Genomic DNA, 26,585 nt, shown 5'->3' with positions numbered 1-26,585 from the left:
ACAGCAAAACTACATCAAACTACAAAATTTTATGGAAAATGCATTTCTTGATGGATGAAGCTTTTTTATACTGTTAATATATCTATAGTTAATATTACTAATTCCTAAACATCTAGCATTAATTCTGTTCTGACTTATTTTTGTAAATAGTACTGAAAACCTTGGGCTTCCCAGGTGGCACAGTGGTAAAAGAAACCCGCCCGCCAATGCAGGAGACGCAAGAGACACAGGTTCGATCCCTGGGTCGGGAGGATCTCCTGGAGAAGGAAATGGCAACCCACTCCAGTATCCTTGCCTGGGAAGTCCCACGGACAGAGGAGCCTGGTGGGCTACAGTCCATGGGGTCACAAAGAGTTGGACATGACTGAGTACACACACACAGAAATTGAAATCCTTATTCACATACACTGGGACTGGAAAGAGTTTCATTATAGTGTTACTCATTTCTTTGACTGCTTCTGAGTTATATTTCAGAATCACAGTGTTATCATCAGAAGTTATATTCAGCTCTCTGTCAGCTGACAGCGTGATCAGGCCTACCTTTGTTTTTGGTGGAAGCCGAGAAACATATTCCACCAGACTTGTGAGAGGATTTGCTATCCAGTCATTAGAATCAGTTAAATATAATATTTCAAATTTTCCTTTTTCTTGGTATCCCAAAGGTTTTTTTTTTTTAACTTTTTCACATTGGAGTATAGTTGACCAATAATGTTGTCAATTTCAGGTGTACAACAGAGGGGATTCAGTTATACATGCATCCATTCTTTTTCCAATTGTTCTCCCATTTAGGTTATTACAGAATATTGTGCTGAGTTCCCTGTGCTGTACAGTATGTCCTTGTTGGTTATTTTAAATACAGCAGTGTGTATATGTCCATCCCAAACTCTCTATCCATCCCCCACAAGGTTTTTCTACTGCGTGGTAGTGCATCTTAGTAAGACTTGGGCTGTGTTAGATGTGTGCCTTTTTATGTAAAGAGGAAGAGAGGAGAACTGTCTGACATTGAGCCCCGGCACATGTGGGCACAGATCTAGTCCAGGAGGCGGCCCCGGCAGGACTTTCGCCCAGTCTGAGCGTGGCTGCTTGATGGTGACGAGAGCTGTAGCGATGGTTCTAACCCCTCATGGTGGGGCCTGAACACCTTTTCTGCCCCCAGGATGGTGCGTATCATGAAGACGTGGGCTACGGTGTCAGCGAGGGCCTCAAGTCAAAAGCCTTGTCCTTGGAAAAGGCCAGGAAGGAGGCAGTAACAGATGGGCTGAAGCGGGCGCTGAGGTAAGCAGGCGCCGTTCATTTCAGCGCTGCTTTCAGAGCTGTCCCCAGCCGCACCCCACCCTTAGCCCCGTTTCCTGCTGTCTTTTCCCGCCGCGTCTTTACTCCAAGGCCCTCTCTGGAGAATACGTGGTAGGATCCTGTTCTGTGCTGGACTTTGCCTTCCCCACTCCTACCCTCCACAGGAGCCCACAGGATGCTTCTTCATTGTAATGCACCTACATGGTTCTTTGTTATGTGCATGTAACATAATTAGTTACTTTTGGGGGTTAAAGATGCCTTTGAGAATTGAATTACCAGAAAAAAATACAGGTAAGACTTGCTTTAAAAATTCACAGTGCCACAGCCTGTAGGGGATCTGAGCCTCTCAGTACAGAAGTCTAGTCGTGAAGGTTGTGCCCCTGAGTGCGTGTGCTCAAGCACTGGGGGGTTGCAGCAGTCCCTGGGAAGGGATCTTGGCCCTGGAGCTTGTGTTCCGCAGCGGGAAGGACCAGCGGGCTTTGTGAATGACTGACTCATGCCCTGAGCTCCGGGGCAGGGACATATTACTGTCCCGCTCACTGCCGTCTTCTCAGAACACCATCGAGAAGCAGCCTGAACAGAGGCTGTAACCCTGCTCTCTGGTGTGTACACGTTAACTGTTCTCAACCCGCTTCCACTCTGTTCTATCCTTAGAAGTTTTGGGAACGCACTTGGAAACTGTATTCTGGACAAAGACTATCTGAGGTCACTGAACAAGCTTCCACGCCAGGTACGTTGGAAGTGGGGATGGTGACTCTGATCCCCTCGTGTCTGAGTATGTGGTGATGGAAAGTGACGTGAAGACTTGGCCGGCTCTGTAGAGGGTCGGGAATGTGCACTTCCGCCATCATCGAACATAAGAGCTAGCAGGGACCAGTGGGCTCATTTACCACCCAGGACGATGAAGCAGAGTCCAAGGTAGAGTGGAGTGTGCTCGGCAGAGGTCTGAGAGATGGGAGCATAGGGCTCTCTTAGCCCACTGCCATTTCTTACAGACACTCAGAGCCTCACTGGCCCGGCCTTCTGCTCTTCCGTAGTTCTGTGTCTGGAAGGGCTGGATTCCTGTTTGTGTAGGTGCGTGTCACATGACCTGCGCACTTGCCTTTGGAGAGTGGGGTCTGGAGTCCAGCATGACCTGGGCTGGTTGGGCACGGGAATGCCCCTGTTGTCTGCTGAGTGTGGCTGTAGAGCCTCCACCTGCCCGGGCAGCCTCCCTCTGCTGTACTTGAGGGGTCTTTTTCTTGTGCTGCTCCTCATAGAAGTGTGTGTCAACTGGCTGGTTGGGCGCGGGAATGCCCCTGTTGTCTGCTGAGTGTGGCTGCAGAGCCTCCACCTGCCCGGGCAGCCTCCCTCTGCTGTACTTGAGGGGTCTTTTTCTTGTGCTGCTCCTCATAGAAGTGTGTGTCAACTGGCAGAACTTGGTTTCTTTCCTTTTTTAAAATCTTTTTATTCTATTATTGGACTCAGTTTGCTATTAATAATACTGTTTAGGATTCCTGCATCTGTATTCATGAGGGATGTTGTAGTTTTGTTTTGTAATCATAGTAAGAAACAAATAGGAGCTTCCCTGGTGGTATAGTCGTAAAGAATCCACCTGCCAGTGCAGGAGGGCAGGTCGATCCCCGGGTCAGGAAGATCCCCTGGAGAAATGAATGGCAGCCCACTCCACTTCTGCTCTGTGCCAGGCCACTGCCGGCGGCGAGTGCCGTGACCATCGCACCTCCTTTGCTGTAACTTTGTTCTGGCTTCACATTGGCCTGAGTGCTGGCGCCTCTTAGCTGGTCACTGGAGCTCTCACAGGGGTATTCTAGTCTGTTTACTGTTACCTTCGTGTCTCTGTGAGGGAGGGCCTGGAGCTTCCCAGTCGGCCATTTTGTTGACATGACTGTATTTTTTCACTTTATTTTAAATGAAATACAACATATACACAGAAAGCTGCGAAAGTCATAATGGCACAGCCTGGTGAGTTTTTGGAAGTGAACACAGCTGTTTACACCTCAGATTAGGGAAACAGGACATAACCGGCTCTCTCGAGCTTTTCTGCTCCCCACACTCCATTCACTGGTTTGTTTTTTAAACTTTTGGCTGTGCTGTGGCTTCGTTGCTGTGCTCAGTATTTCTCTAGTTGCGGCAAATGGGGGACCCCGTGGTTTTTGTACACAGACTTCTCACTGCGGTGGCTTCTCTCGTGGAGCACAGGCTCAGCATGTGGGGTCTTCCTGGACCAGGGATTGAACCTGTGTCCCCTGCATTACAAGAGTTCATAGTTTATCTACTGAACCGCCAGGGAACGATGACTATATATTTTTTTAAAGTAACATTTGTTTTTAGTCTTTTAGTCAAGTTTATTCCTGCTTTTAAATATTATATAAATGGAATTGTATGGTTTGTGCTTTATAAAAAGTGTGGTGTTAAAGTCCAACACAGACATGTAGACAGTGGACATGTGATAAACGTTCAGCAGGATGAACTTGACGGCAAACACACCCACGCAGCCAGCACCTGAATCAGGGCGCGCGTCACCACTTCCTGGAGTCTCCGGGTGTGCCACCCCCCTCCTCATCACTGCTGAGGAAACCACGTTCAACACAGGCTAGTTCTGATTGTTCTTTACTTTTAGGACTCACATTATGAACTGTTCTGTGTCTGGCTTTCATTCCATGTGTGTGATTCGTGTTGAATGTAGTGGCATTTTCTGTGACACGAGTCTACAGTTGGTTTTCCCATTCTGACTTAATAGACGCTGGAGATTTTTGTAGCTTTTGGTTGAATAGGGCTGCTGTTAGCATTCTTGAGCATGCCTCGGTGCACACATACCCATTTACTGTGGAAATTATTAGCGAAGCTCAGAGGGTTGGGCACATGCTTGGTTTGAGTAGGTTCTACTTCCAGTTTTCCAGTATGGCACATAGCAGTATGTGAGTTCCAATTATTCTGTATATTCAGCAGCATTTAGCTTTGTCAGTCTTAAAATTTTTTTCAGTGCTCATTTTGTTTTTTTGTGGTGGTAAAATATACATAAAATTTACCTTCTCAGACATTTTAAGGGTGCAATTCAGTTGTACAAAATACATTCCTAACATGGGGTACTCACCACTACCATGTGTGTCTATAACTACTGTTACAAAACAAATTCTACCCACTGTACAGTGACCCCAGTTTCCTCTCCACAGAGCCCTGGCTCTACCATCTGCCTTGTCTGCTGCTCACTACCCTCGGTGCCTCTTGTCAGTGGAGTCATCTCTTTGTTCCTGGCCTGTTTCACTGAGCATACCATCCTCAAGTTTGCTAGCATAAGCTCATTTCCCCTAAGGTTTGTTTTTTTTTGGCAGCACTGTGTGGCGTGTGGGGGCTCAGTTCCCTCACCAGGGATTGAACCTGGGCCTTTGGCGTGAAAGCCTGGAGTCGTAGCCACTAGGTCACCAGGGAACTAACTCCCTGCAGAAGCTCACTTCTTTATGACTGACTGACTTCCCAATGTAGATAAGAAATTTCACAGTGTCATTTTCATTTTCAGGTTATCTTTACCCAAATGTAGTATCAACCTGATACCCTGTTGTTCTGTGAGCCTCACATTACTGAGTGAGGCTTCGCTTGTGGAGCGCAGGCTCTGGGTTTCTGTAGTGTGACTGATGATGCACAGTCATTTCCATAGCAAAGTGTGTCAGGCCCAGTTGCCAAGGATAGATTGAAGTTAGATTTTACAGAGCATTTTGCCCTAAATAAAAACTGAAGTGTGATTCCTTCGTATGAAAACTCCATTAACACAGAATGGCACAGGTAGAAAATGGAGCTGTTTTACTCCACATAGAGTTGAAGTTACTTGCATTTGTGAATCCTTTGTCTCCGCTTCTCAGGACCTTGAAGGAATGAGGGCAGAGAACTGTGGAATGCGCTCAAGGAAGGGGCAAGAGCAACTGAAGGAAATTATTCTCTTTCCTTATTAGCCGCCTCTTGAAGTGGATTTAACTAACGCAAAGAGACAAGATTTTGAACCATCTGTTGAACAAGCCAGATACAGCAGCTGCCAGCAGAATGCAACCCTGGAACCCCCTAAAGCCCAGGCGGTGACCTCACCTTGCAGACTGAGCCACTCAGCTGGCCCCCACGTTGTGACGCAGGGGGACAAGGAGAGCAGCTCCCGGTATGGCCGCCTGCCCTCACTCTGCTCCTCCCTTCATTTGTGCCTTCTGAGCAGCACGTGGGGGCCATGAGCCCCCTTGGGAACTGTGTACTGTTGATCAGGTAACTCAGAACCCCCCCAACACCCCACTGGTCTGCTGCTGCAGAAGCCTGGCCCCCAGCACCGCGGAGAGCGAAGCCACGCTCCAGCGGAAGCTCCGGCAGAAGCAGCTTCAGCAGCAATTCCGGGAACAGATGGAGAGACAGCAGCAGGCCGCAACCTCTGCCCTGTCCGCTGGAAGGAAGGACCAGGGTGAGAGGCTGGGGGCACCTCTGCCTGGAGCGGCAGGTTCGGTCCAGATCAGGGCTTGGCATACCTGGGGTCAGGGCTTCCTAGCGCTGGGTCCTGCCCCGCGTTTCCCCGTGGGTGAAGAAAACAGACAGCCCCTGACGTCACCAGAGCTGGAACTCTCTGATGCGGGAGCTTCTTCGGGCCTGTTACTCTGGCCACACGGACATGAGCTCTTTGACTGTAAGGCAGAAAGTTGAGTGTGCAGATGATGGGGCTTCTGGCAGTTCTTTCTCCATGAACTCGCGTTTATTTCAGAGTCCAGAGTCACTGGGAGCAGTAGATACATATTGTTTTGAAGTCTTCCAGAGACTAGAAACAAAACGGATTTTTCCCAGCTTCTCCTTAAAAATTACTAAGATTCTGAGGACTTGGTTTCTGTTTAGTTCTTTAAAACTCCCCTCAGCATCGGCCAGCTGAAATTAATGAAGGGAAAAGCCCACAATGGATTGTGCTGGGGCTGTTCTTAGTAAGAATTATTCTGGGTCTCTAGCCTCCAACCCAGACTTTTCAGTTTTTTCTCTAGTTTGATGAGAATATGGTGTTTTCAGCCCTAGTTTATACAGATGAGTAGGTGAGACTGGGATGCAGGGCCCCGAGCTTGATGCTGGCTGTGCAGGGTATAACTGGGCAGCTCTGCACGCACTGCTGAGGCTGCCCAGCCCCCCGATGATGACAGGCGGTCAGCCTACCCCCTCTCTCTGCAGCGCAGCCACCACCGGTGCCTCCTGCCAAGCCCAGCCTCCCCAGGACCTGCTCACCTTCAGAGCCACTCACCCAGAGAGACCTGCTCCCAGGTAAGTGGAGCTAGAGGCGCGACCTAAGGCCTAGTCAGTAGACACGTCAGGTGCCTGTGAGTCACTGGTTGTCACACATCTCAAAAGAGGCACAGGGATCTTCACTTCTGTTGGTTCTGTACCAAGGGGATGCGAGTGGCCCAATGCTGGGTTGACTGCTAGGGCATGTGCAGCTCCTCTGCTGCACCTTGGAGAGGCCTGGTGTATTCCCAGGATGAGGGGAGAGAAATTCAGATGCAGTCACGGGGCCCTCACGATACAGAACCTTCTCATCACCTGCTCTTTTCTCTTGTTTGTGTTACATTTTCCCATGACTGATATCCTTGCAGACAGTCTTGACATGTGGGACATGGCTATGGATGCAGAAGACAGCATGCTCAAGCCCTTGTCGAAACCAGAACCACCGCAGACCCCTGCCATCTCGGTCCTGAAGAACCACGTGGAGGCCCAGAACAGGATCCCACAAAGCCTTTGCCACCAGAATCCACAGGCACAATATGGACCCTGGCACCTCCAAACTTCCAGCCTTAACCAGCACACCACAGGTAGCCGAGTGTTCTAGGAGCAAACATCACAGGGAACCTGGGTGTGTGCGATTCCGAGTCTTCAAAGCAGAATGACATTACATTTTAAGAAGTCTGGTGGACTCCTGGCAGAGGGGCAGCAGTGTAAGAACGTGGACAACTAGTTTAAGAGCCAGAAGTCCCCCTGGGGCCCTGACCTGAGGGTAACTATTCAGCTGTATTTAACAGCTGTGGTTAAACACAGACCCGTCAGGATTTCTCCTGCAACTTGGTCTCGTGTTAATGGAGGGATCTGTCCTCATATAACAATTTTCATTCTTGGGCTTTTGTGGTTTAAAGTAAAGTAGGACTGTTCGCTAATGACTTCTGGATTGTATCAGTTCTTAGTTTACTCCTGATTTTAAAAGTCACCGCAGCTATGTTTGAACAGTTTCCTCTTCCACAGGGGACTGTGATTCCTCTAGGAAGAATCAGGACATGAAGAAAAGGAAACTGGATCCACCTTAACCAAGGCTCAGGTCACCTCCTGAACTCTGTGGCTGATGGGACTTCATTTTGGTCATGAAATGACTGGTCCTGCCTGAGGAGTGTGCTCTGCTTCCAGGGCTCTACCTGCTTCATCCTGAACTCTGCTGGAGGACTTAGCACCTGCTTACATCAAGTCGGGCATTTGGGAAGCTCTGCAGAGACTCAGTGCCTTTTCTTGGGCTCCTCACTCTTTCTTTATTCCTAAGCTATTATGTTAATGAAGACAGAAATCACCTCGGCCTGTGGTGCGTCCCTGAGTGACCGCTGACCTCTTGCTGCGGGGCCCCTGTTTTCTAGCACTGCCACGCAAGATTGAGTCTTCATCACTGTGGTTCATTGGCTCACGAAACTACTTCCCTTTTCTCCTAAGATCAAGAAAAGGCATTTTTAAGAAAGCAAAATTAAATCCTACTCTGTAACAATATAAAAGGCATGTCTGTTCTTATTGCACTTCACGTTGTTTTTTTAAAAACAAACGGAAGGTTTTTGGCCACCCCGTGTCGAGCATTTTAAAGATTTTTTTTTTTTTTTTTAAGATTCAATGCTAGTGCACACTTCAACTACAGTGTCTTGTGAACAGTGTTCATATGTATCCGAAAACCAAAAATTGGATGTAAGCAGATGTTTACATTTACCCATTTCAGATGCAAAGGGGCCTCATATCCAGTCCAGAGGCAGCTGGAGCCCAGGCCCTTCTGTGACGTGGTGCCCAAGACAAGGAGCCCCATGGCAGGAGGCCTCGGCCACCCCACCACCCCTGACCCCTCACCTGAGCTGCAGAGATTTTTTTTTCTGGTTTTGGTATCGTTACCACTATCTTCTTTGTCTGCAGCATCTTAGTTAAGGTCAGAATCGCTGTCTGAAAAAGTTTCTGGAGATAGGAATCCAGTTATAAATTCCACACAAATCATATCAGAGCTAATGCGATCATGAAAAGGCACCTGCTGAAAATGAATCCCCACAGCTCAACAAAACCAACTTTGGTTTATTCAAATGGCTTCATCACATGTCCACAAGCAGGAAGTGCAACCCACAGTGCCAAACACAGAAGTGACGGCTGCCAAGAATCCCCAACGTTTGAATTCAGTTTATTTTTTTTAAAACAGTGTACATTGTTAAATAATGTAAGGAAAAAACATTTATAATTCAGAAAGATGTTTTTAATGTGGAAAAAGATACTCAAAGTGTACTATTAACACGAAAATAATTTAAACAGTTCAGTAGCACTGGTTCATTCCTCTAGGCTTCAGTTTTTTCATCCACAGGAGGGGAAAAAAATCAACAGTAAATAAAACCAGTTCTTACTTTCCATGTGAGTGAAGAGACCTCAAAATCATTAAACCAAAGTGACAAGACAGTCGTGCTGCATCTGGCTCCCTCCTTTGGTACAAAGTCCTGTCTCCGCTGTCCATGTGTCCGTTTCCCATTTCCTCGGCACTTCTTGTTCTGTCCTTACTCTTACCATTTCCCGAGGATTACAGGCAGAGAAAAAGTAAAGTTTCAAAGCAAAGCTTGGAGCACCTGCCCTTCTCATCTCTTACCTTCCTAAAACCTCAGCTTTTGTTTGCATCTTTGGGGCCTTGGCTAACTTAATAAAGAAAATGGCCAACGAAGGACAGGACAGCCAGGCTCTTCCTGTCATGGGAGATTCCTGGGATGGGCCATGGAGATGGCTCAGAGTCAAGAGAAGCACCCCAAGATTAAGAGTCCTGGCTTCTTGCCCCATCTGGGAGAACAGAGATCCTCAAAATAGGCAATGGGAGAGTATTTCCTGAAGTTTCTGAAAATAAAGAGAACTGCCCATCACAACTAGGCATAGCACTAAATAATACTGGCTGGTTGCAGTTATTACTTGAGGGGAGTCTCTCTTTATATGAGACTATCCATTGTCTTCTAGAAACAAAGGTAGCCAGGAGATTATGACCCTGCAACCCTCTGGACATTATACAGAAGTGAGGAGGAACAAGCAGCTGCTCCTACAGTGCTTATTTCAGATGTGGGGCCACTTGCCACAAACTGCAGGACCCCACATTGAGAAATACATGGTACATCTGCACCAAGAAGAAAGCAAGCCAAACAATTTTTCTTAGAGCAACTTTCTCCATCTGAGACGTTTCACTATCACATTTACCAACTTAAAAACTAGCCCCCACCCCTCTTCCTTTCTCTTCAGCCATTTCTTCTCAATCTTCTGTGTTCAAGCCCAGCTCAGGTAAGTAAGGCTCAGGGCAGCCGCTGGCCAAGCACCACGTCTTCAAAACATGTCTGTTCTCCAGCCTCTAGTCTCAGCACCTATCACACACCACGCTCAGTCTGGTAACTGCCCAGTTTGGTGACAGCATCCCTCCTCACTTGTCCTGAAACAGTTTTCTGCTTTAACTACTGATGTCAACTTAGCTTCTCGCCCTGCTCATCTTACAGAATTGTTAAATGACTTGAAAAAAATACCCTTCCAGTTTCCTTACAACATAGTCCACTGCTGGGTCACACAGACCCACGTTCTCCTTCCACATGCCCTCGCTGACCAGGGTCTGACGAGAAGTTGATGCAACGGCAGAAGCGATAGAAGTCCAAGGCACTAAGCATCCAGCAAGCGATACTGGGAGGACGGAAGTATTCAAGTAGAGTGATTTACACAATTTTACATTCACATTTATTTATCTAATACAATGGAAATACAAAGGAGAAAAGTGAAATCTCAGTAAGTAAAGGACAGAGCTAGCCTTTTTAAGCCTTTCATATTTTACTCTTAAACTACTGTTGTCCAACAACATTTATACATCACAGTGTTTCCACATCAAAACTGATGGCAAAGTTACATGTCCGCAGGGAACTTAATTTTTTTCCTAATTGCTAATGCTGCAGTCAAAGCTGCGAGTATCATTTATTTGCTTAAAGCACTAATGACCTATTGTAAGAAAGGGCTGAAACCTCCATCCCTCCCCTGGTGTCTTCACTGGGTTCTAAAGATTGGTTCGATTGGGGTGAGGGGTAGGGGGAGACAGGAGAGAGAAAAACAGTGGGGGCGACAGGGTAGGAGAGAGCCCAATAGTTTAAATTTTTTGTCTTGTGGTTTATATTCTTGAGGGAGTAAGTAAGGGGTTGGGGCGGCTACCAAAATGAAGAGCCCTACCACCTGAAAATGCAGACGGCTCTGCTTTTCCAGAGCTCTCTAGGAGCCTTCTGACCAACCCAACTTCCCAAGCACTCGCTGCTGGGTCTGGGCGATGACAAAGCACACACAAGACAGCTGCCCTCTCTCCTCCTCCCACTCCAGGCGATGGTGAGGGCAGGGGAGAGAATCCACTCCAAGGGCTCTAAGCGGGATTAAAACATTCCTTTCTGGCAAGAAATGACCAGTTAAATGCAGCACTAGTAGTTAGCATACAGGCTACACCCCCCGACCCCCCACATTCCATCTCCTGCCCCCAAACCTGCCCCAGGGACGCCTCGGGTCTATGTGGTCCGCAGGTTGGAACCTGGGGGGTTGCTGATGGATTTCTGCAAGTTGCTGATGTTGAAATTCTGTAAGGAGGCTGTTCCCACAGGCTGGAACTGGCTAAGCGGCTGGGGTGCTGGGCCACCTGTCCCGCTCCACTGCGTGCCAAACGGGGGGGCAGGGAAACCGTACTGCTGAGGGGGGCACATGGACTTGGGGAAGTGCCCTAGAGAGGTAGCTGACGCTGCAGAGCCGGGGGCAGAGCCGCCCAGGTTTGAGGTCATGGAGACGCACAGCTGACCGGGTGCGGAGAACTTCCTTGCCATGCCAGGGCCCTGGGGAAAGAACAGGCGGTGAAGCCGTGCAGGTGGGACAGGCACAGGGCGAGGGAGAGTTCTAGGACTGGGCTGCTCTGACCTGACAGGGTTGGGGGAACAACTCCCAGATAGCCTTCCGTCACCACCACTGGCTCCTGACACTCATCACATACCTGTTGTGACTGGAAGGCGGTGGTGTCGCATGCCTCGCGTGAGTGGCGCGAGCACATGCCATTCAGAGTGTTAAGGAAAAGGGAACAAAAACTGGGCTGACTCGGTTCAGAGTAAGGAATCCAAGGAAAGAAACTAAGAAGGGACCTGGCTGATTTCTTTTTTCCTGGAAGTGCTAGAACTCAGAGGAGTCCCTGGAGGTGGTCATGGCAGGGTCCCGCGTGCCTAGCGACACTCAGACAGGCAGGAGGAAGCACGAGGGTTGCGCTGACCTCATAGCTCACGTGTCCTTTGCTTCCCCGCCTGCCTGAGAGACTCATGGCGTCCCGGGCCCAGTTGTCCACCAGCTTGTGCAGGTCATCCGTGAACGTGCCCTTCCTGCTGGACGTCACGGCAGGAGGCGGAGCCGGGGTGGCCTGGCTGCTCACGGCTCCCCCGACGGCATTGGTGCTGCTGGTCCCTGAGGTCAGAAGAAGCAACAAGGCATGCCCGTTAGAAGGAACTTCGGTGGTGACTTCAGGGAGAGGAGAAACCTCCCACGATGATGAACGGCAAGCCCAGGATGGGGGATGAACCAGGGAGCCATGCAGAAGGGAGGTTTCAGGGTCTCAGGAGCCAAACACCGCAGCGTAGCAGGGCCAAGGGGAGGCTCTCCTCAGGAGCTGCCGGGGAGGGATGAGGGCTGGGGCCTCGCTCTGCCCGTCCCCGCGGTGTTTGGAGTGCAGACACTTGCTGTGGGCCTCTGTGCCCAGCGCCTGCTGAGGAGAGCTGTGTGCTGTAGCCACCAAGTCTGGATGCTCTGAACGCTGCAGGACAGGGCAAGAGATGAGGGCCGCCCGAGCACTGGCAGGGTCCCCGTGGGAGCCGAAGCACTGCGAGCACAGGCCCGAGGAGAGCTGGGCTCCCAAGCCGCGGGGGGATGGGGTCTGGGACGCGCTCAGCCGTTCTTCCACAGAGAGGGAGACGAGAGAACGCATGCTCTGTTCAGAAAGCTTCTTCACCTGGGCCCATAAACATGAGCGCAAACATCAACCTGGGAGAGTGAAGACTCAACCTCTCCCAGTTCCCTGTGAGGGAAGCAGCGCGAGGACGTGAAGGTTCTCTGTGCTGCCCCCGGAGCCTGTCGGCTCCAGGAAGATGCGGCTTCCCCGAGGATGACCCCGGCTACACCGCGCGTCTGGCTTCTCCCCACCCTGCCCCTCCCCAAAGAGCAGGCACTCTCTGTGCACCCAGGGAGGCAGCGGGTGCGGGGGAGCAGGAGGCTCTGGGGCTGTGATGAAGGGTCTCTATGGTTTGATGAAGAAGAAAGGAGTCTTGTGTCCTGCCTGATTTTGGCTCTGCTGGAGGGCACACTGGCGATTATTCGAGAGGCAGGTTTGAGGGAAGAGGGAAAGAAGAGTCAGGGTCGTGTGTATTCCCCGCACACCCACTTTCTTACCAGATCTCGCATGTGCTGCGCAATAACCGTAAGCGGCCATTGTAAGGCATGAGCCAAAGGACTTCAGATCCCTAGTCAAGGCCAGGGCTGAATGTCTAAACGCAGACACTGCCCGCTGTCACAGTCCAGCAGTGCCAGAAGCGACTCGGCACCCCCACCCCCCAGACCCCACGACGGGAGTGGCTGACCCGCCTGGGCTGGGCACCCAAGCCCGAGTGCGGGAGGAACAGCTGCTGTGAGGTGAGGCTGCCCAGCGCAGAGGTCCCGTGCTTCTCAGCACCCAGGCAACACGGGGGACAGGGGGCAGGGGCTGAGTTCCCTACAGAGCAGAACCCAGGAGGAAAAGTGGGACGCACAGGACACAGGCTTCCGGGACAGCAGGAGGGAGACAGCGCAGGCGGGGACGGGGGTGGGGATGGGTGTCACAGCGCATGCATGAGGACCATCTCACCCCCCGCCCCCCGTGTGTGTGACCACAGCGGCTTGAGCTTGGTGGCAAGTGAGACGATGAGGACGACAGGAAGCATCACAAGTGAGCAGAGCTGTCAGCAGCTCATGGAGGGGAGCGCGGCTGGTCACAGGCTGGGCTCAGCTGGGTGCCAAGGCGCCTCGACACTGGGCGTAAGGTGGACACTGGGGGAGCGTCAGCCACACAGGCAACCTTTTCATTCTGACTTCTGAAAACCAACTTCCCATGTGACGATGACACACATCCCCCCCACCCCCCTTTCCAAGCAGAAATTAACTCTGGGAAAAACTGGCTTGGCTACTAAACCCAGGAGAATGGGGGTGCATGTGGTCCGTGGCAGCAGGAAAACGGTGATGAAACCGGCAGAGCAGGCGTTTCCGAGACACAGCCAGCCTTCAGAGGACATTCACTGTCTTTTAAACCCTTCTCAGTTCTGCTCAAAAATTCTAAAAGCAGTGCGTGCTTTCCCACCAAAAATGTTCTCCTGCCGTAGTCTGCCCCCCACCCCTGCCCCCTCCTAGTAACAAGAGCCCACTATGAGCCACACTTACTGCCCGCCTCCCAAGCACCGTTTTCTGGAAGAGCCCCGCGGCGGCGGCTGCTATTGTCTACATAGCTGGCTAACTCCTCAGGGGGCGCGAGGCAGCCCCACTCGCCCCACCCACACCCGCGGGCGCCCCACCCACAGCTGTCACAGAGCCGGGTGCAGGCTGTCACCGAGAGCATGGACCATGAGGGGACTTGGAATCTGGAAGGAGAGCCAGTGGCAACCACGGAGCATGCTGAAGACACCAGAAAAGGGTGCAGGGGTCCGGGAGCCGAGAGGCTGCAGGGTGCAAAGAGCTCAGGGTGACAGGCCTCACAGTCAGGGACCAGAAGTAACAGAAAGAAAGGATAATTACTACAGAGCTGGTTGCAAGGGCAGACTTTTTTCACCATCTTCCCTGAAGCACAAAGAGAGAGCAGTGTGTTAAAGATAAGGAAACAGAAGTATAAAATAATTAGACTCTCCAAACAGCACACCAGGGCCCAGCAGGAGGGAGCAGGCGGGCAGAGGACAGGGACTGGCACAGGCGCCAGGCTGTGCGGGGGACCCCCTCCCGGCCCAAGGCCCCACCCCACTCTCTGTCTGGAGGAGCGAGCCCTTCTCCAGGCTCCTGGGGCTCTGGCCTCACTGCTGGAACCTCAAGTACCCAGGCAGTCTCTCCACACCCTGGCCCCTTCCTGCTTCTCCTGCTGGGCTGTTAAGACGCACTGCATTAAATGCATTAGCAATTCTACCACAGGAGGCTGACAGATGGTACCATTGTTACAGTTTTCATTTAAACTGGCTAACACACTATTTCCAAACCCTAGACACACATACTAACCCCGCCCCCCTAGAAAAATCTTTAAAAAAGTATGTGAAAAACAAGCAACTTTCAAACAAAAATAAAGCATGAAGCCAAGCCGTGCTTCCAAACCATTATCTATTTTGAGCACAGAGTGAAGCACCCCAGACTAAAGACCCCAACACCCGAGAGCCCGACCTCTCTGTCCATAATTAGCTCTTTCACCATTTTTTTTTCTTTTTGGCCACACCGTGCTGCTTGTGGGCCTTTAGTTCCCCAACAGGGACTGAACCAGGGCTCAGCAGTTCGAAACCACTGGGTTTATTTGCTTTAAATCTGCATCTTGCAATCTGCTCACAGAAAGGCTTACAAGATGGACACTGACGTGCCTTCAACGGAGGCAGGGCCTCTCATTCATCTGAACAACACTGTAACACCACCTACCTTTCCGAGTACGATGAGAATGTTCTGAGCTAACAGAAGAGGTGCCTGTCACACGATACTTCCCTCACAAAAATGCTCTGGTCTTCCTCCTTCCCTCTGAGACATTACAGGACACATAACACCGGACTGACAGCTCCAAACACTTGTCCCTGCTCTTACTGTCTCTTCAGTCATCTAACTGGACACAGGACTTAAAGTGCTGACTTAAGTGCCGAGGAGCTAATATTCTTGGTTCAGCCTAGCCTTGCCAGGCCGTGATAGCTCAGTTGGTAACGAATCTGCTTGCAATGCAGGAGACCCCGGTTTGATTCCTGGGTCCAGAAGATCCCCTGGAGAAGGGACAGGCTGCCCACTCCAGTATTCTTGGGCTTCCCTTGTGGCTTAGCTGGTAAAGAATCCGTCTGCAATGTGGGAGACCTGGGTTCCATCCCTGGTTCGGGAAGATCCTCTGAAGGGAAAGGCTACCCACTCCAGTATTCTGGCTGGAGAGTTCCATGGACTGTATAGTCCATGGCGTCACAAACGGTTGGACACGACTGAGTGACTTTCACTCACCCACTCAACCTTGCCAGGAAAGCCATTGTCCTACTAAGCAGGGCAGGCCTTCCACCTCCCTCTGGGCTACACAGCCCTGGACTATGTTGCGTGAGGCCCAAGGACCTCTGAACCACACTCAAAGAGATGACGACAGGCCGAGCACATGCACTAAAAAAGTATGTCAACAGCCATGTCAGAAGTCTGAGGCCTTAACAGAGAAGATCTTTTCAGCTCCAACAAAGGTTTTCTACTTAAACCTCAGTTTTATTTTAAAAATTCTCATTTCAACATACGTTTATCAACTACCAGGCTAATCAGAGAGAAATGACATGTGCTTCCCTGGGCTCCTGTCTTGTGCCCATCTCACCGGGTCTGTGCAGGACCACCCACGCTCCACACGTGGGGAGGTGGGCTGGAGAGGCAGGTGCCTTGTTTTGGGGAAGCAAGCTGAGAAGTCCCAGCGGTTTTGTTAAAAAGCCTATCTTGGCTTGCAGGTGCTGGCCCTTGGTCTTAATGAGCATAATTGTTAAGATGAACTACACTGAAACCCTGTTTGAAATCAGAGGGCAGTGGTGGTGAAAGCATTCAGTGAAGAGATTCCAGCATCTTTACAATTGATAGATGGTTACGCATAACTGAGATTACAAAAAAAACAAAACAACTTTCAATCTATTCTGAAAAATAATACAAAAACAGGGTTTCAGTTTTCCCTGCACTGGTGGTCAGGAAGCTTGCTGTGACTTCTAATGCCAGAGCAAGGAGTGGCACTATGCACGGCTGGGCACGCAGACATCACTATGCTGAGTGACCCAGCAGTCTCTTGCCCTGGACACCATGCTGCCCTCTGGCACAGGCTGAGGAAGAGGCAGTTCTACGAGAAAATTCATTCTGAAGTTTACAGAAACCTCTGATCAGATCTCCATCTTTTATCGTAATCAACAGAGGCCCAAACTTCTGAGGGCGACACTAGTTCAGCCAAGCCACTGCGGAGATGATGCACAGACACAAATGAAAATGGACTGCGTGAAACAACAGACCCAGCGGCAGACACAAGGACAAGGAAGGAGTAAAGGTGTTACACACAAAGAGCCAAGCAGGGCGTACTCAGAAATCGCGTCCTCCTGCCGCCAGCTTTGAACGTCACCTGCTCGGACGCACAGTTAAACTTGGCACAGCCTGTGAGAAGGGAAGAACGGGGAGAACAGGGAGAGAAGAGACAGAACACAGCTACGAGACGTTAGAACCCGAGCTGAGAGCCAGATGTGCTAGGACGGCACACACAGGGACGAGCTTGCAGGACAGGCCTGCACGCCACCCGCCCAGACTGCGCCACCCGCCGGCATGCTCAGAGACAGGCTAATCTCTAACCTCCGCAGAGCTGCGGCAAAAGCGCCTCCATTTGCCATCTAGATCCCCTTCATTCTTTTCCATCCAGATGCCCAACACCTTTTAAGTTTTGTCTAATGTTTCTAAAAGGTCTTTCCTCTACAGGAATGTTCTGAGTGATCATTTTATTAAACCTCTGTTTATTAAATGACCTATACTTGGGAAGTAGATTAAAGGTAGCAACTTGAATTTTAGGACTATTCACTTTAGTATGTCTCTCTCACACTTAGAAATTATTAAAGTCTACATTGGCTGAACAAATGCATTAACTTTCAGAAAAAATACCTAAGAATCTGGTTGCAGGAAACCCCAGTCCAGTATTAAATCATAAGTTCCAAATCCCAAAGGAGTCCTGCACTGCACTGAGGCGTCACAGGGGCACTTCCTGCTGTAATCCCTTGAAGAAGACCTACTTCCAGAAGGGAGCAGTGATCCCACCCAAGCGAGTTGCCACTCACCCCCCGACAGCCCAAAGAACCATGTGGGCAGCAGGATCCAGGTCAGCTGTTCCCCCAAGCCACCCGCCTGCCCCAGGCTTCTGTCCTGCATGTGGCTGTGTCTCCATTTCAAGGCTCTCAGAGGATGATGGCTGCTGGTGGCTCTCACCTTGACCTGGAGCAGAAAGGCTTGGTACTGAAATGGCACCGTCACTGGTGAAGGCCGAGTACAGGTTGTCACTGGAAGGAGATGGCTTCACAGGCTGTAACAGCTGGTTGGGCCCTGTCTCCGGGACGCTGCCAGGAGTGGGGAGGGTCTGCTGAGGGTGCAAGACTGAAGCTGCACTCTGACCAGACAGTGTACCTGTCAGAAGATACAGTGGTGTGAGGGAGGTACACCGCTTCCCCCCTGCACTGGACAAGTCCTGTCCACTGTTTGTCCCACTGAGGGAGTGATAATGGGTCAAAAGCTATAGACCAAAGGGCAAAGGCCTCTGGATGGGATGGGGAGTAAGAGATGGAGGAGAGGCAACAGGGCTGCAGGGCCCCATCCCTGAAGCTGCTGAGCTGCAGATAACCCAGGGGACTCAGGAGTCCAAGTTGGGTAAGATGACAGCGCAGGCAAGAGACATGAGAACTCCACTGTGCAACCTCAGCCCTGCCCTTTACCCTCTTACAGCTGAGACTGGTCCAGAGACAGTCTCTCCGGTACATGTGTCAAATCAAGTACAAAGAGGTGTCAAAAAATGATACAGGGATTATAGAGTAATGCATATTTAGAGTCATTTTTGATAGGTGGCTTTCACTCATTAGCCAGGTGTCCTGAAGTGGACACCTGGCTATTCCTTTTAACTAGTGGAACAGAAGTGCACTCCAAAAGAAGGCTGAAATTGGGATCAGAATCTAAATTAGCTGCTGTGACTTATGATCTCACATCTCATAATGAATTGGCTCTAACATCCCAGAGAAACGGTTTGGGGCCCTGAAAACTTGCAGAGGATGGGAAGCTGTTAAGCCTGCAAGTGCTGTCCAACACAGTTAAACATGAGAACTGAAGAGCAAGTGCGAAGTGAAAGTGTGCTCCAGTTGCTCTTACTTACAACTAGTTACCTAACATTACCACAGCTTCACCGAAGGGTAAAAACTCTACATAATAATAAAAATAGGCAAACCACAATTCAAGAGATTATGATTTAACTATTTTTTGACTATAAATACTAGCATGTTCTTTATTCCAATATAGCTAAATAAAACAAAACTTTAATCAAGGACATTATCACATGACATACCCAAACACCTATATGAAATTTACATTCATCCCAATTGTGATTATGACCACTCTACTCATTAAAAAGAGAGAACTGACCCGGACTTTACTAAATACAGAACAGTGTGTTTTCTTCCAGCTGCCTAGGAGTTTGGTGACATGTGAGTTCTATGAGTCAAGAACAACTACACATGAAGGAAACCACCAGACAGCAAATATGGACAACACAGGAAAAGCCCACAGTACTACCCTGTCTTCCAGACTCAAAAAGAGGTTCTCTAAACATGGGGAGTAGAAGGCAAGGAAGTGAGACTATGGGAAAGTCAAACTCCTTCACAATTAATTCAACTGAAGTAGCCAATTTTCAACCGATTCTATACACAGATGGAGACAGAAACAAAAGACACGATGGCCACGGCTGACCTGGTCCAGGGCTTTTATTCCCCAAAGAGCTGCTGCGACTGGACTTGCTCCCTTTGCTTTTGGTGGGTCGCCTCCTTCTCCCTGCAAGAGGGGCTGCTGGGGGAATGATGACAGCAGGAGGAACCTTGCCCAATTTGGTGTATAAAGACTCAATTTCGTGCTTCTGGCGACTCTGCAGGTCCTGAATCTCTTTAAGATGTCTACAAAAGATAACCAAACAATTCAAAAATAGTATAACCGCCTCTGTTCAATAAAAATTAACATGATTTCACCTTCACCCACATGTTTACTTACTAATGAATCTATCCCTCAAATGCACTTAATCTAATTTCTACTAGTCTGAGATTCTAGTTTGTCAGTCCTTCTTGCTGGCCTCCACCACCCAAGCCAAATTCCAAAAAGCTCCTGCTGCCGCTAAGTCGCTTCAGTCGTGTCCGACTCTGCGCGACCCCACAGACGGCAGCCCACCAGGCTCTGCCATCCCTGGGATTCTCCAGGCAAGAACACCGGAGTGGGTTGCCATTTCCTTCTCCAATGTGTGAAAGTGAAAAGTAAAAGTGAAGTCGCTCAGTCTTGTCCGACTAGTAGCGACCCCATGGACTGTAGCCCACCAGGCTCCTCTGTCCTAGCCAACCACAAATGGCTGATATGTTCCAGAAGGATTTCCTGACTTTGAGGCTCTATACAGGATACTGAATTGGCAACTCAAATCCAGTTTGTTAGCTGTGACCAAGAAAACCTGCTAAAGTGTTCTCCACCCCAGTGTCATTACCAGATTCATTCAGTACGCTAGGAAATGGTTAAAATTAGGTTAGTAACGCTAAAGAGCCATTGTTAAAAACCACGCAGCAGCAGTGATGCACAGGTGCTGAGAAAGTTCTGTAACTAGGGATGCTCTGAGTCCTTCCGAGAATTACATCCAGAGGCCCCGCTCCTGCGTCACCTCTCCAACACCAGGAACTGGGTCCTCACACAGCTCTGCCGCCACCCTCATGGGAGAAACACACTCACTTTTCCCGTAGTCGGCGAAGCTCTAACTTTAAGTCCTCATCTTCAATGTCTGACTCATTGTCACTGCTCATGTAAGAGGAGTTGAAGGAATTGCTGAGGCTCTGACTGAGGCTCTGGGCAGGAAGGCTCTTGGAGCTCAGCTGTGGAGGGGAGTGTGGGCTCCCTGAGCCGGCATCCACGTCCCGGCTGAGGAAGGCAGCCTCCAGGTCGGAAGATGGCCCGTTCAGATGCGAAGGCTCAGACAGTTCGGGTTTCTCTTTCTTTGGTGTCACGGTGGGAGGAACGTCATGTTCCGAGTCCATGAAAGGAGGAGAGACCACTGGCTCCTCTCCCTTCACCTCAGCCATCTTGTCTTCGGTTCTGGACACAGAGAAGCGACCCACTCTGCTTGCTGTGGTGGTCACCTGAAAACGGCCAACCTTGCTAGGCTGCCCAGCTTCTGAGGCAGGTGGCTGGCGGGCGCTGTCCGGCATGTCTGTAGAGGCGCCCCGGATGGCCAGCCCGTTGGGCTCTGCTTTCACCACAGTGCTTTCGGGGCTACTGCTTGACAGCACTGAGGACTCTGACGTGCTGGATTTGAAGTGGACAGACTTGATGTCCTCTGACTTACTTTTACCCTCTTTCTGGGGATCATCCATTGCAACTGAAACCTGACATAAATAGACCAAAGTGAGATTAAAAAACTCCCGAACACTCCATTTTTACAATAGATGATAAAAAAAAAGTGAATCACTTTACGTCCCAGTCTGAGTAAGCTGATTATTTGTTTACACAGGCTCTCCACCTCAGACTGTGAAAACAGAAGGAACTGCACTGTAGAGCATGACATGTCTGCACTGAGATGTACAATCAGATGCAGATTCTGAGCAGCTGGCTAAGCCAAGCACATTTGCTACTTCCATTATCTCCTGTTGTGCACAGGACTCAGATCACATCTTGTTAAAATATAAATAACAACTGGTCACAGAATATCGACGATTGCTTGTGAACAAGAGAAACTACAAAGATTAAATCCAATAAACGTTAAATGACAGCTAAGCTTCAAGAAATAGCACAACTAGCTAGTGCTAAAGACAGGATCCAGATTCCTGTGCTAGTTCCATAATGTATTAGAAATACAAACTCAGGGAAGCCACAACAAACTCTGAGAATACTTTACAAATGAGAAGAACACAACCCAATACCCCCAGCTTCAAGTGCTATCCTGAGAATATTTAGAAAGTAGCTAAGAAAACAGAAAAAGATTTTTAAAGCCTGCACTGTTCCCTATCACTAACCCAGAAAATATTCACTTCTTTCCCAACTGGGAAAATATAATTACAAGGTGTCATTTGATGCTGACTCAGTATTTCCACTATGGAAATCAAACTTAAGAAAGTTATCCTAAACCTGAAAACTTTTTATACAAAGATGTTTACTGTTACTTATTAAAAAATTAGAAACAGCCTAATGACTGACAATAGGAGAATGGCTAGATAACCCTACGCCTAAATGGGAAAAGCTACAGAGAGCCATCAGAAAGGAAGCAGGATCAACGTCAGGTTCACACATGCACAGAGCAAAAGGAAAATAGGGGGATGGGCAGGGAGTACAACTGTCTGCTGTTTCTCTACCACTCTAAGCATTCTTCATTTTCCTTAATGAGCATGTATTATTTTAAGAGAGGAAAATGATAAACAGCTCTAAAGTGCTCCCAATAAAAAAGACGTATCATTGATGGCAATTAGGTCCCCAGAGAGACATGCTTAAGTCTCTTACACACACACTCCTGCCCCGGAATCGGAAATCCCTTTTTCATCATATGTACACCACCACCCCCGGATCAGGGACCCTTCCTTCGTTACACACACACTACCCCTTAAAAGCGAGAGTCTCACCTGAAATCGCCCCATCTTCAGAACACCAGCTGTGGAGGTGGGTGCAAGGACAGGAGCTTCTGTGACTTGAGAGACTGAAACAACTACACGCAGGAGGAAAAGCATGAATGTCAGCATCTTTTTAGCAGCTTCCTTTCCCTAGCCAGAAACATAGTAAATAGAAACTGCGCATTCCAAGAAGAAACTCGTTAAAGGAGAGGAACACTTCCTTATGTCTGTCCCCTCTCACTGCGCCCAACAAAGGGAAACAGTGACTGCTTGCCTTCTGTGTAAAGACTGCACTGCTGTGAAACCCTCTGCCTCCCCTGTACACCACACACAGGACAGTGCTCCACGTGGAGGAATAAGAGCCATACAGCAGCAACGTGGCTTCCCGGCTTAACTCACACAAGAAGAGATACTAAGGCTGACGGGCAGGGACTCTATAGCTCTGTCCTATAACTCAAAGATGTAAATAAATGAAGCAAACCATGAGATTCTGTTGAGGACACTAAAGACCCATTTTAAATGGGAACTAGCTACAGCAGACTTTTATTGCAGGAACTGATCTAATACATATATTCTTGTATTAAAAATCCGTGGAATAAATTAAGAATGGGAGTACTGAGTCACTGCCATTTAAAACTTCGACAGACAAACTGATCTCCAAAAAGGCTATATCTATACCAAGTTCAGTTCAGTTCAGTCGCTCAGTCGTGTTCGACACTCTGCAACCCCATGAATCACAGCACGCCAGGCCTCCCTATCCATCACCAACTCCCGGAGTTCACTCAAACTCATGTCCACAGTGTCGGTGAAGCCATCCAGCCATCTCATTCTTGGTCGTCCCCTTCTCCTCCCACCCCCAACCTTTCCCAGCATCAGAGTCTTTTCCAGTGAGTCAACGCGTCGCATGAGGTGGCCAAAGTATTGCAGTTTCAGCTTTAGCATCAGTCCTTCCAATGAACAATGAACACCCAGGATCGATCTCCCTTAGAATGCACTGGTTGGATCTCCTTGCAGTCCAAGGGACTCTCAAGAGTCTTCTCCAGCACCACAGTTCAAAAGCATCAATTCTTCGGCGATCAGCTTTCTTCACAGTCCAACTCTCACATCCATACATGACCACGGGAAAAACCATAGCCTTGACTAGACGGACCTTTGTTGGCAAAGTAATGTCTCTGCTTTTTAATATATTATCAAGGTTGGTCATAACTTTCCTTCCAAGGAGTAAGCGTCTTTTAAATTTCATGGCTGCAATCAGCATCTGCAGTGATTTTGGAGCCCAAAAAAATAAAGTCTGACACTGTTTCCAATGCTTTTCCATCTATTTCCCATGAAGTGATGGGACCAGATGCCATGATCTTTATTTTCCGAATGTTGAGCTTCAAGCCAACCTTTTCACTCTCCTCTTTCACTTTCATCAAGAGGGTTTTTAGTTCCTCTTCACTTTCTGCCATAAGGGTTGTGTCATCTACATATCTGAGATTATTGATATTTCTCCCAGCAATCCTGATTCCAGCCTGTGCTTCTTCCAGCCCAGCGTTCCTCATGATGTACTCTGCATATAAGTTAAATAAGCAAGGTGACAATATACAGCCTTGACGTACTCCTTTTCCTATTTGGAACCAGTCTGTTGTTCCATGTACAGTTCTGACTGTTGCTTCCTGACCTGCATACAGGTTTCTCAAGAGGCAGGTCAGGTAGTCTGGGATTCCCATCTCTTTAAGAATTTTCCACAGTTTATTGTGATCCACACAGTCAAAGGCTTTGGCATAGTCAATGAAGCAGAAATAGATGTTTTTCTGGAACTCTCTTGCTTTCTCCATGATCCAGCGGATGTTGGCAATTTGATCTCTGGTGCCTCTGCCTTTTCTAAAACCTGCTTGAACATCTGGAAGTTCACGGTTCACGTATTGCTGAAGCCTGGCTTGGAGAATTTTGAGCATGACTTTACTAGCGTGTGAGATGAGTGCAACTGTGCGGTAGTTTGAGCATTCTTTGGCATTGCCTTTCTTTGGGATTGGAATGAAGACTGACCTTTTCCAGTCCTGTGGCCACTGCTGACTTTTCCAAATTTGCTGGCATATTGAGTGCAGCACTTTCACAGCATCATCTTTCAAGATTTGAAATAGCTCAACTGGAATTCCATCACCACCACTAGCTTTGTTCGTAGTGATGCTTTCTAAGGCCCACTTGACTTCACATTCCAAGATGTCTGGCTCTAGGTCAGTGATCACATTATCGTGACTATCTTGCTCGTGAAGATCTTTTTTGTACAGTTTTTCTGTGTATTCTTGCCACCTCTTCTTAGTATCTTCTGCTTCTGTTAGGTCCCTACCATTTCTGTCCTTTATTGAGCCCATCTTTGCCTGAAATGTTCCCTTGGAATCTCTAATTTTCTTGAAGAGATCTCTTGTTTTTCCTTTTCTGTTGTTTTCCTCTATTTCTTTGCATTGATCACTGAGGAAGGCTTTCTTATCTCTCCTTGCTATTCTTTGGAACTCTGCATTCAGATGCTTGTATCTTTCCTTTTCTCCTTTGCTTTTTGCTTCTCTTCTTTTCACAGCTATTTGTAAGGCCTCCTCAGACAGCCATTTTGCTTTTTTGCATTTCTTTTCCATGGGGATGGTCTTGGTCCCTGTCTCCTGTACAATGTCACGAACCTCCGTCCAGAGTTCATCAGGCACTCTATCTATCAGATCTAGTCCCTTAAATCTATTCCTCACTTCCATTGTATAATCATAAGGGATTTGATTTAGGTCATACCTGAATGGTCTAGTGGTTTTCCCTACTTTCTTCAAATTAAGCCTGAATTTGGCAATAAGGCCTTGAGGAGATATCCCTCACCCAAGGTAAGGTACAGTGGCTGCACTTTGCTGGAGCGGCTGTGAAGAGATTTTCCACCACCAAGGTAAGAGAAATCCAAATAAGACGGTAGGCACTGTGAGGGAGCATCAGAGGGCAGACACCTTGAAATCATAATCACAGGAAACTAGTTGATCTGATCACATGGACCACAGCCGAACGTGGTCCACTGGAGAAGGGAATGGCAAACCACTTCAGTATACTTGCCTTGAGAACCCCATGAACAATATCAAAGGGCAAAATGATAGAATACCAAGTTACCAGTGGCTATTAACTTCTGAGTTTACCAAAGACAGTGGAAAAATATGACGACTTGTAGTTTTATTCTACTGTTCTGTTTCATGAAGGAAGTTAAATATTTTCACGTCTATGTTTGTTTTTTTTCCCCCGTTATCTTTTTTAAAATTTTGGTTTATGCCAAATTTACAGAAATTCTTTATACTGGCAAAACTAAGTCCTTTTTGTGACAGGCATATACAACACACACATTTCCCAGGTTTTCATTTACCTTTATCTTTGGACATAACAGTACTTCTCCCCCATGCAGAAATTGAAAATCTATTAATGCTTCTGGGTTGAGTATTAAACATAATAACAACATCTTTCTCTGTATCAGGGAGTAACAAACTATGATCTGTGAACCAAATCTTAGCCTACAGATTGTTTTCATAAATAAATTTTATTGGAACACAGCTCATTCATTTATTATCTATTACTTCTTTGGGGGTACAATAGATTAGATATTTGAGTAGTTGTGACAGAGACTGTATGGCCAGCAACACCTGAAATATTTCCTCTCTGGCCTCTTACAGAACAAGTTTGTCAACTCTGCTCTAGATAGTTGGGGAAAAAAAAAAGATCCCTTTTGTTTTCTTACAGTCCTGCTTTATGGCAGCATTCTCCATCTCTGTTCCACTTTGAATTTATTTTGGCCTAGGCTAGTGATCGGAGAAGGCAACGGCAAGCCACTCCAGTACTATTGCCTAGAAAATCCCATGGATGGAGGAGCCTGGTAGGCTGTAGTCCATGGGGTCGCTAAGGGTCGGACACGACTGAGCGACTTCACTTTCACTTTTTACTTTCACACATTGGAGAAGGAAATGGCAACCCACTCCAGTGTTCTTGCCTGGAGAATCCCAGGGACGGGGAAGCCTGGTGGGCTTCCGTCTATGGGGTCACACAGAGTTGGACACGACTGAAGTGACTTAGCAGCAGCAGCAGCAGGCTAGAGATACATCTTTACTTTTTTCCAGATGGCGGTCCAGTTGTCCAAACCACTTACTAAAATACCCCATCTCATCCCATTCATTTGAAAGGCCACCTTTTCCATATTCTACATTCCATTTTAGTTTGTCCATTTCTAGACTTTCTAATCTATTCCACCGATTTTCAAGACGCTTCTTTTTAAAATAAGAGCCAATTCATAGTGTGACTGTATTGAAAATAATTTAGAAAGGTCTTAAGTGAAACTTAGCACTTTTAAGGAAGACAGGAAGTAGTAAGAGCATTCAGGCAATCTTACTAATAGTTATACGGGGAATTACACTTATGGCAGGTGATGAGGAGGATGGTTATCTG

General features: G+C 48.3%; 2 protein-coding genes across 50 annotated transcripts in view; one reads left to right on the top strand and one right to left on the bottom strand.

Moving 5' to 3' along the window:
* The window catches only part of RAD52 (RAD52 DNA repair protein), a 28,236-nt gene extending 19,268 nt beyond the window's left edge, over positions 1 to 8,968 (top strand). For 11 of the 12 annotated variants that reach the window (XM_055395295.2, XM_055395286.2, XM_055395296.2 and 8 more), the window contains 7 exons: positions 1,157 to 1,275; positions 1,948 to 2,023; positions 5,241 to 5,437; positions 5,583 to 5,728; positions 6,472 to 6,561; positions 6,891 to 7,106; positions 7,531 to 8,968. In XM_055395295.2, the coding sequence (XP_055251270.1) occupies positions 1,157 to 1,275; positions 1,948 to 2,023; positions 5,241 to 5,437; positions 5,583 to 5,728; positions 6,472 to 6,561; positions 6,891 to 7,106; positions 7,531 to 7,592 (906 nt within the window). In that variant the 3' untranslated portion in view covers positions 7,593 to 8,968. Of the gene's footprint in view, positions 1 to 1,156; positions 1,276 to 1,947; positions 2,024 to 5,240; positions 5,438 to 5,582; positions 5,729 to 6,471; positions 6,562 to 6,890; positions 7,107 to 7,530 lie in introns of those variants that run through there. The other variant, XM_055395299.2, reaches the window with a different exon arrangement.
* WNK1 (WNK lysine deficient protein kinase 1) overlaps positions 8,686 to 26,585 on the bottom strand; it is a 138,680-nt gene continuing 120,780 nt past the window's right edge. For 21 of the 38 annotated variants that reach the window (XM_055395266.2, XM_055395271.2, XM_055395267.2 and 18 more), the window contains 8 exons: positions 22,161 to 22,243; positions 20,284 to 20,933; positions 19,273 to 19,472; positions 17,752 to 17,946; positions 16,843 to 16,935; positions 14,350 to 14,391; positions 11,813 to 12,000; positions 8,686 to 11,387 (listed from right to left, as the gene is read on the bottom strand). In XM_055395266.2, the coding sequence (XP_055251241.1) occupies positions 11,070 to 11,387; positions 11,813 to 12,000; positions 14,350 to 14,391; positions 16,843 to 16,935; positions 17,752 to 17,946; positions 19,273 to 19,472; positions 20,284 to 20,933; positions 22,161 to 22,243 (1,769 nt within the window). In that variant the 3' untranslated portion in view covers positions 8,686 to 11,069. The remainder of the gene's footprint in view (positions 11,388 to 11,812; positions 12,001 to 14,349; positions 14,392 to 16,842; positions 16,936 to 17,751; positions 17,947 to 19,272; positions 19,473 to 20,283; positions 20,934 to 22,160; positions 22,244 to 26,585) is intronic. The other 17 variants (XM_055395273.2, XM_055395283.2, XM_088837437.1 and 14 more) reach the window with 2 other exon arrangements.

The sequence above is a fragment of the Moschus berezovskii genome, chromosome 6 (assembly GCF_049115385.1).
Source record: "Moschus berezovskii isolate FMDL1 chromosome 6, NW_MosBer_1.0, whole genome shotgun sequence".
Lineage (NCBI taxonomy): Eukaryota > Metazoa > Chordata > Mammalia > Artiodactyla > Moschidae > Moschus > Moschus berezovskii.
The sequence above is the reverse complement of the archived record's forward strand: the minus strand, read 5'-3'. Positions and strand labels throughout refer to the sequence as shown.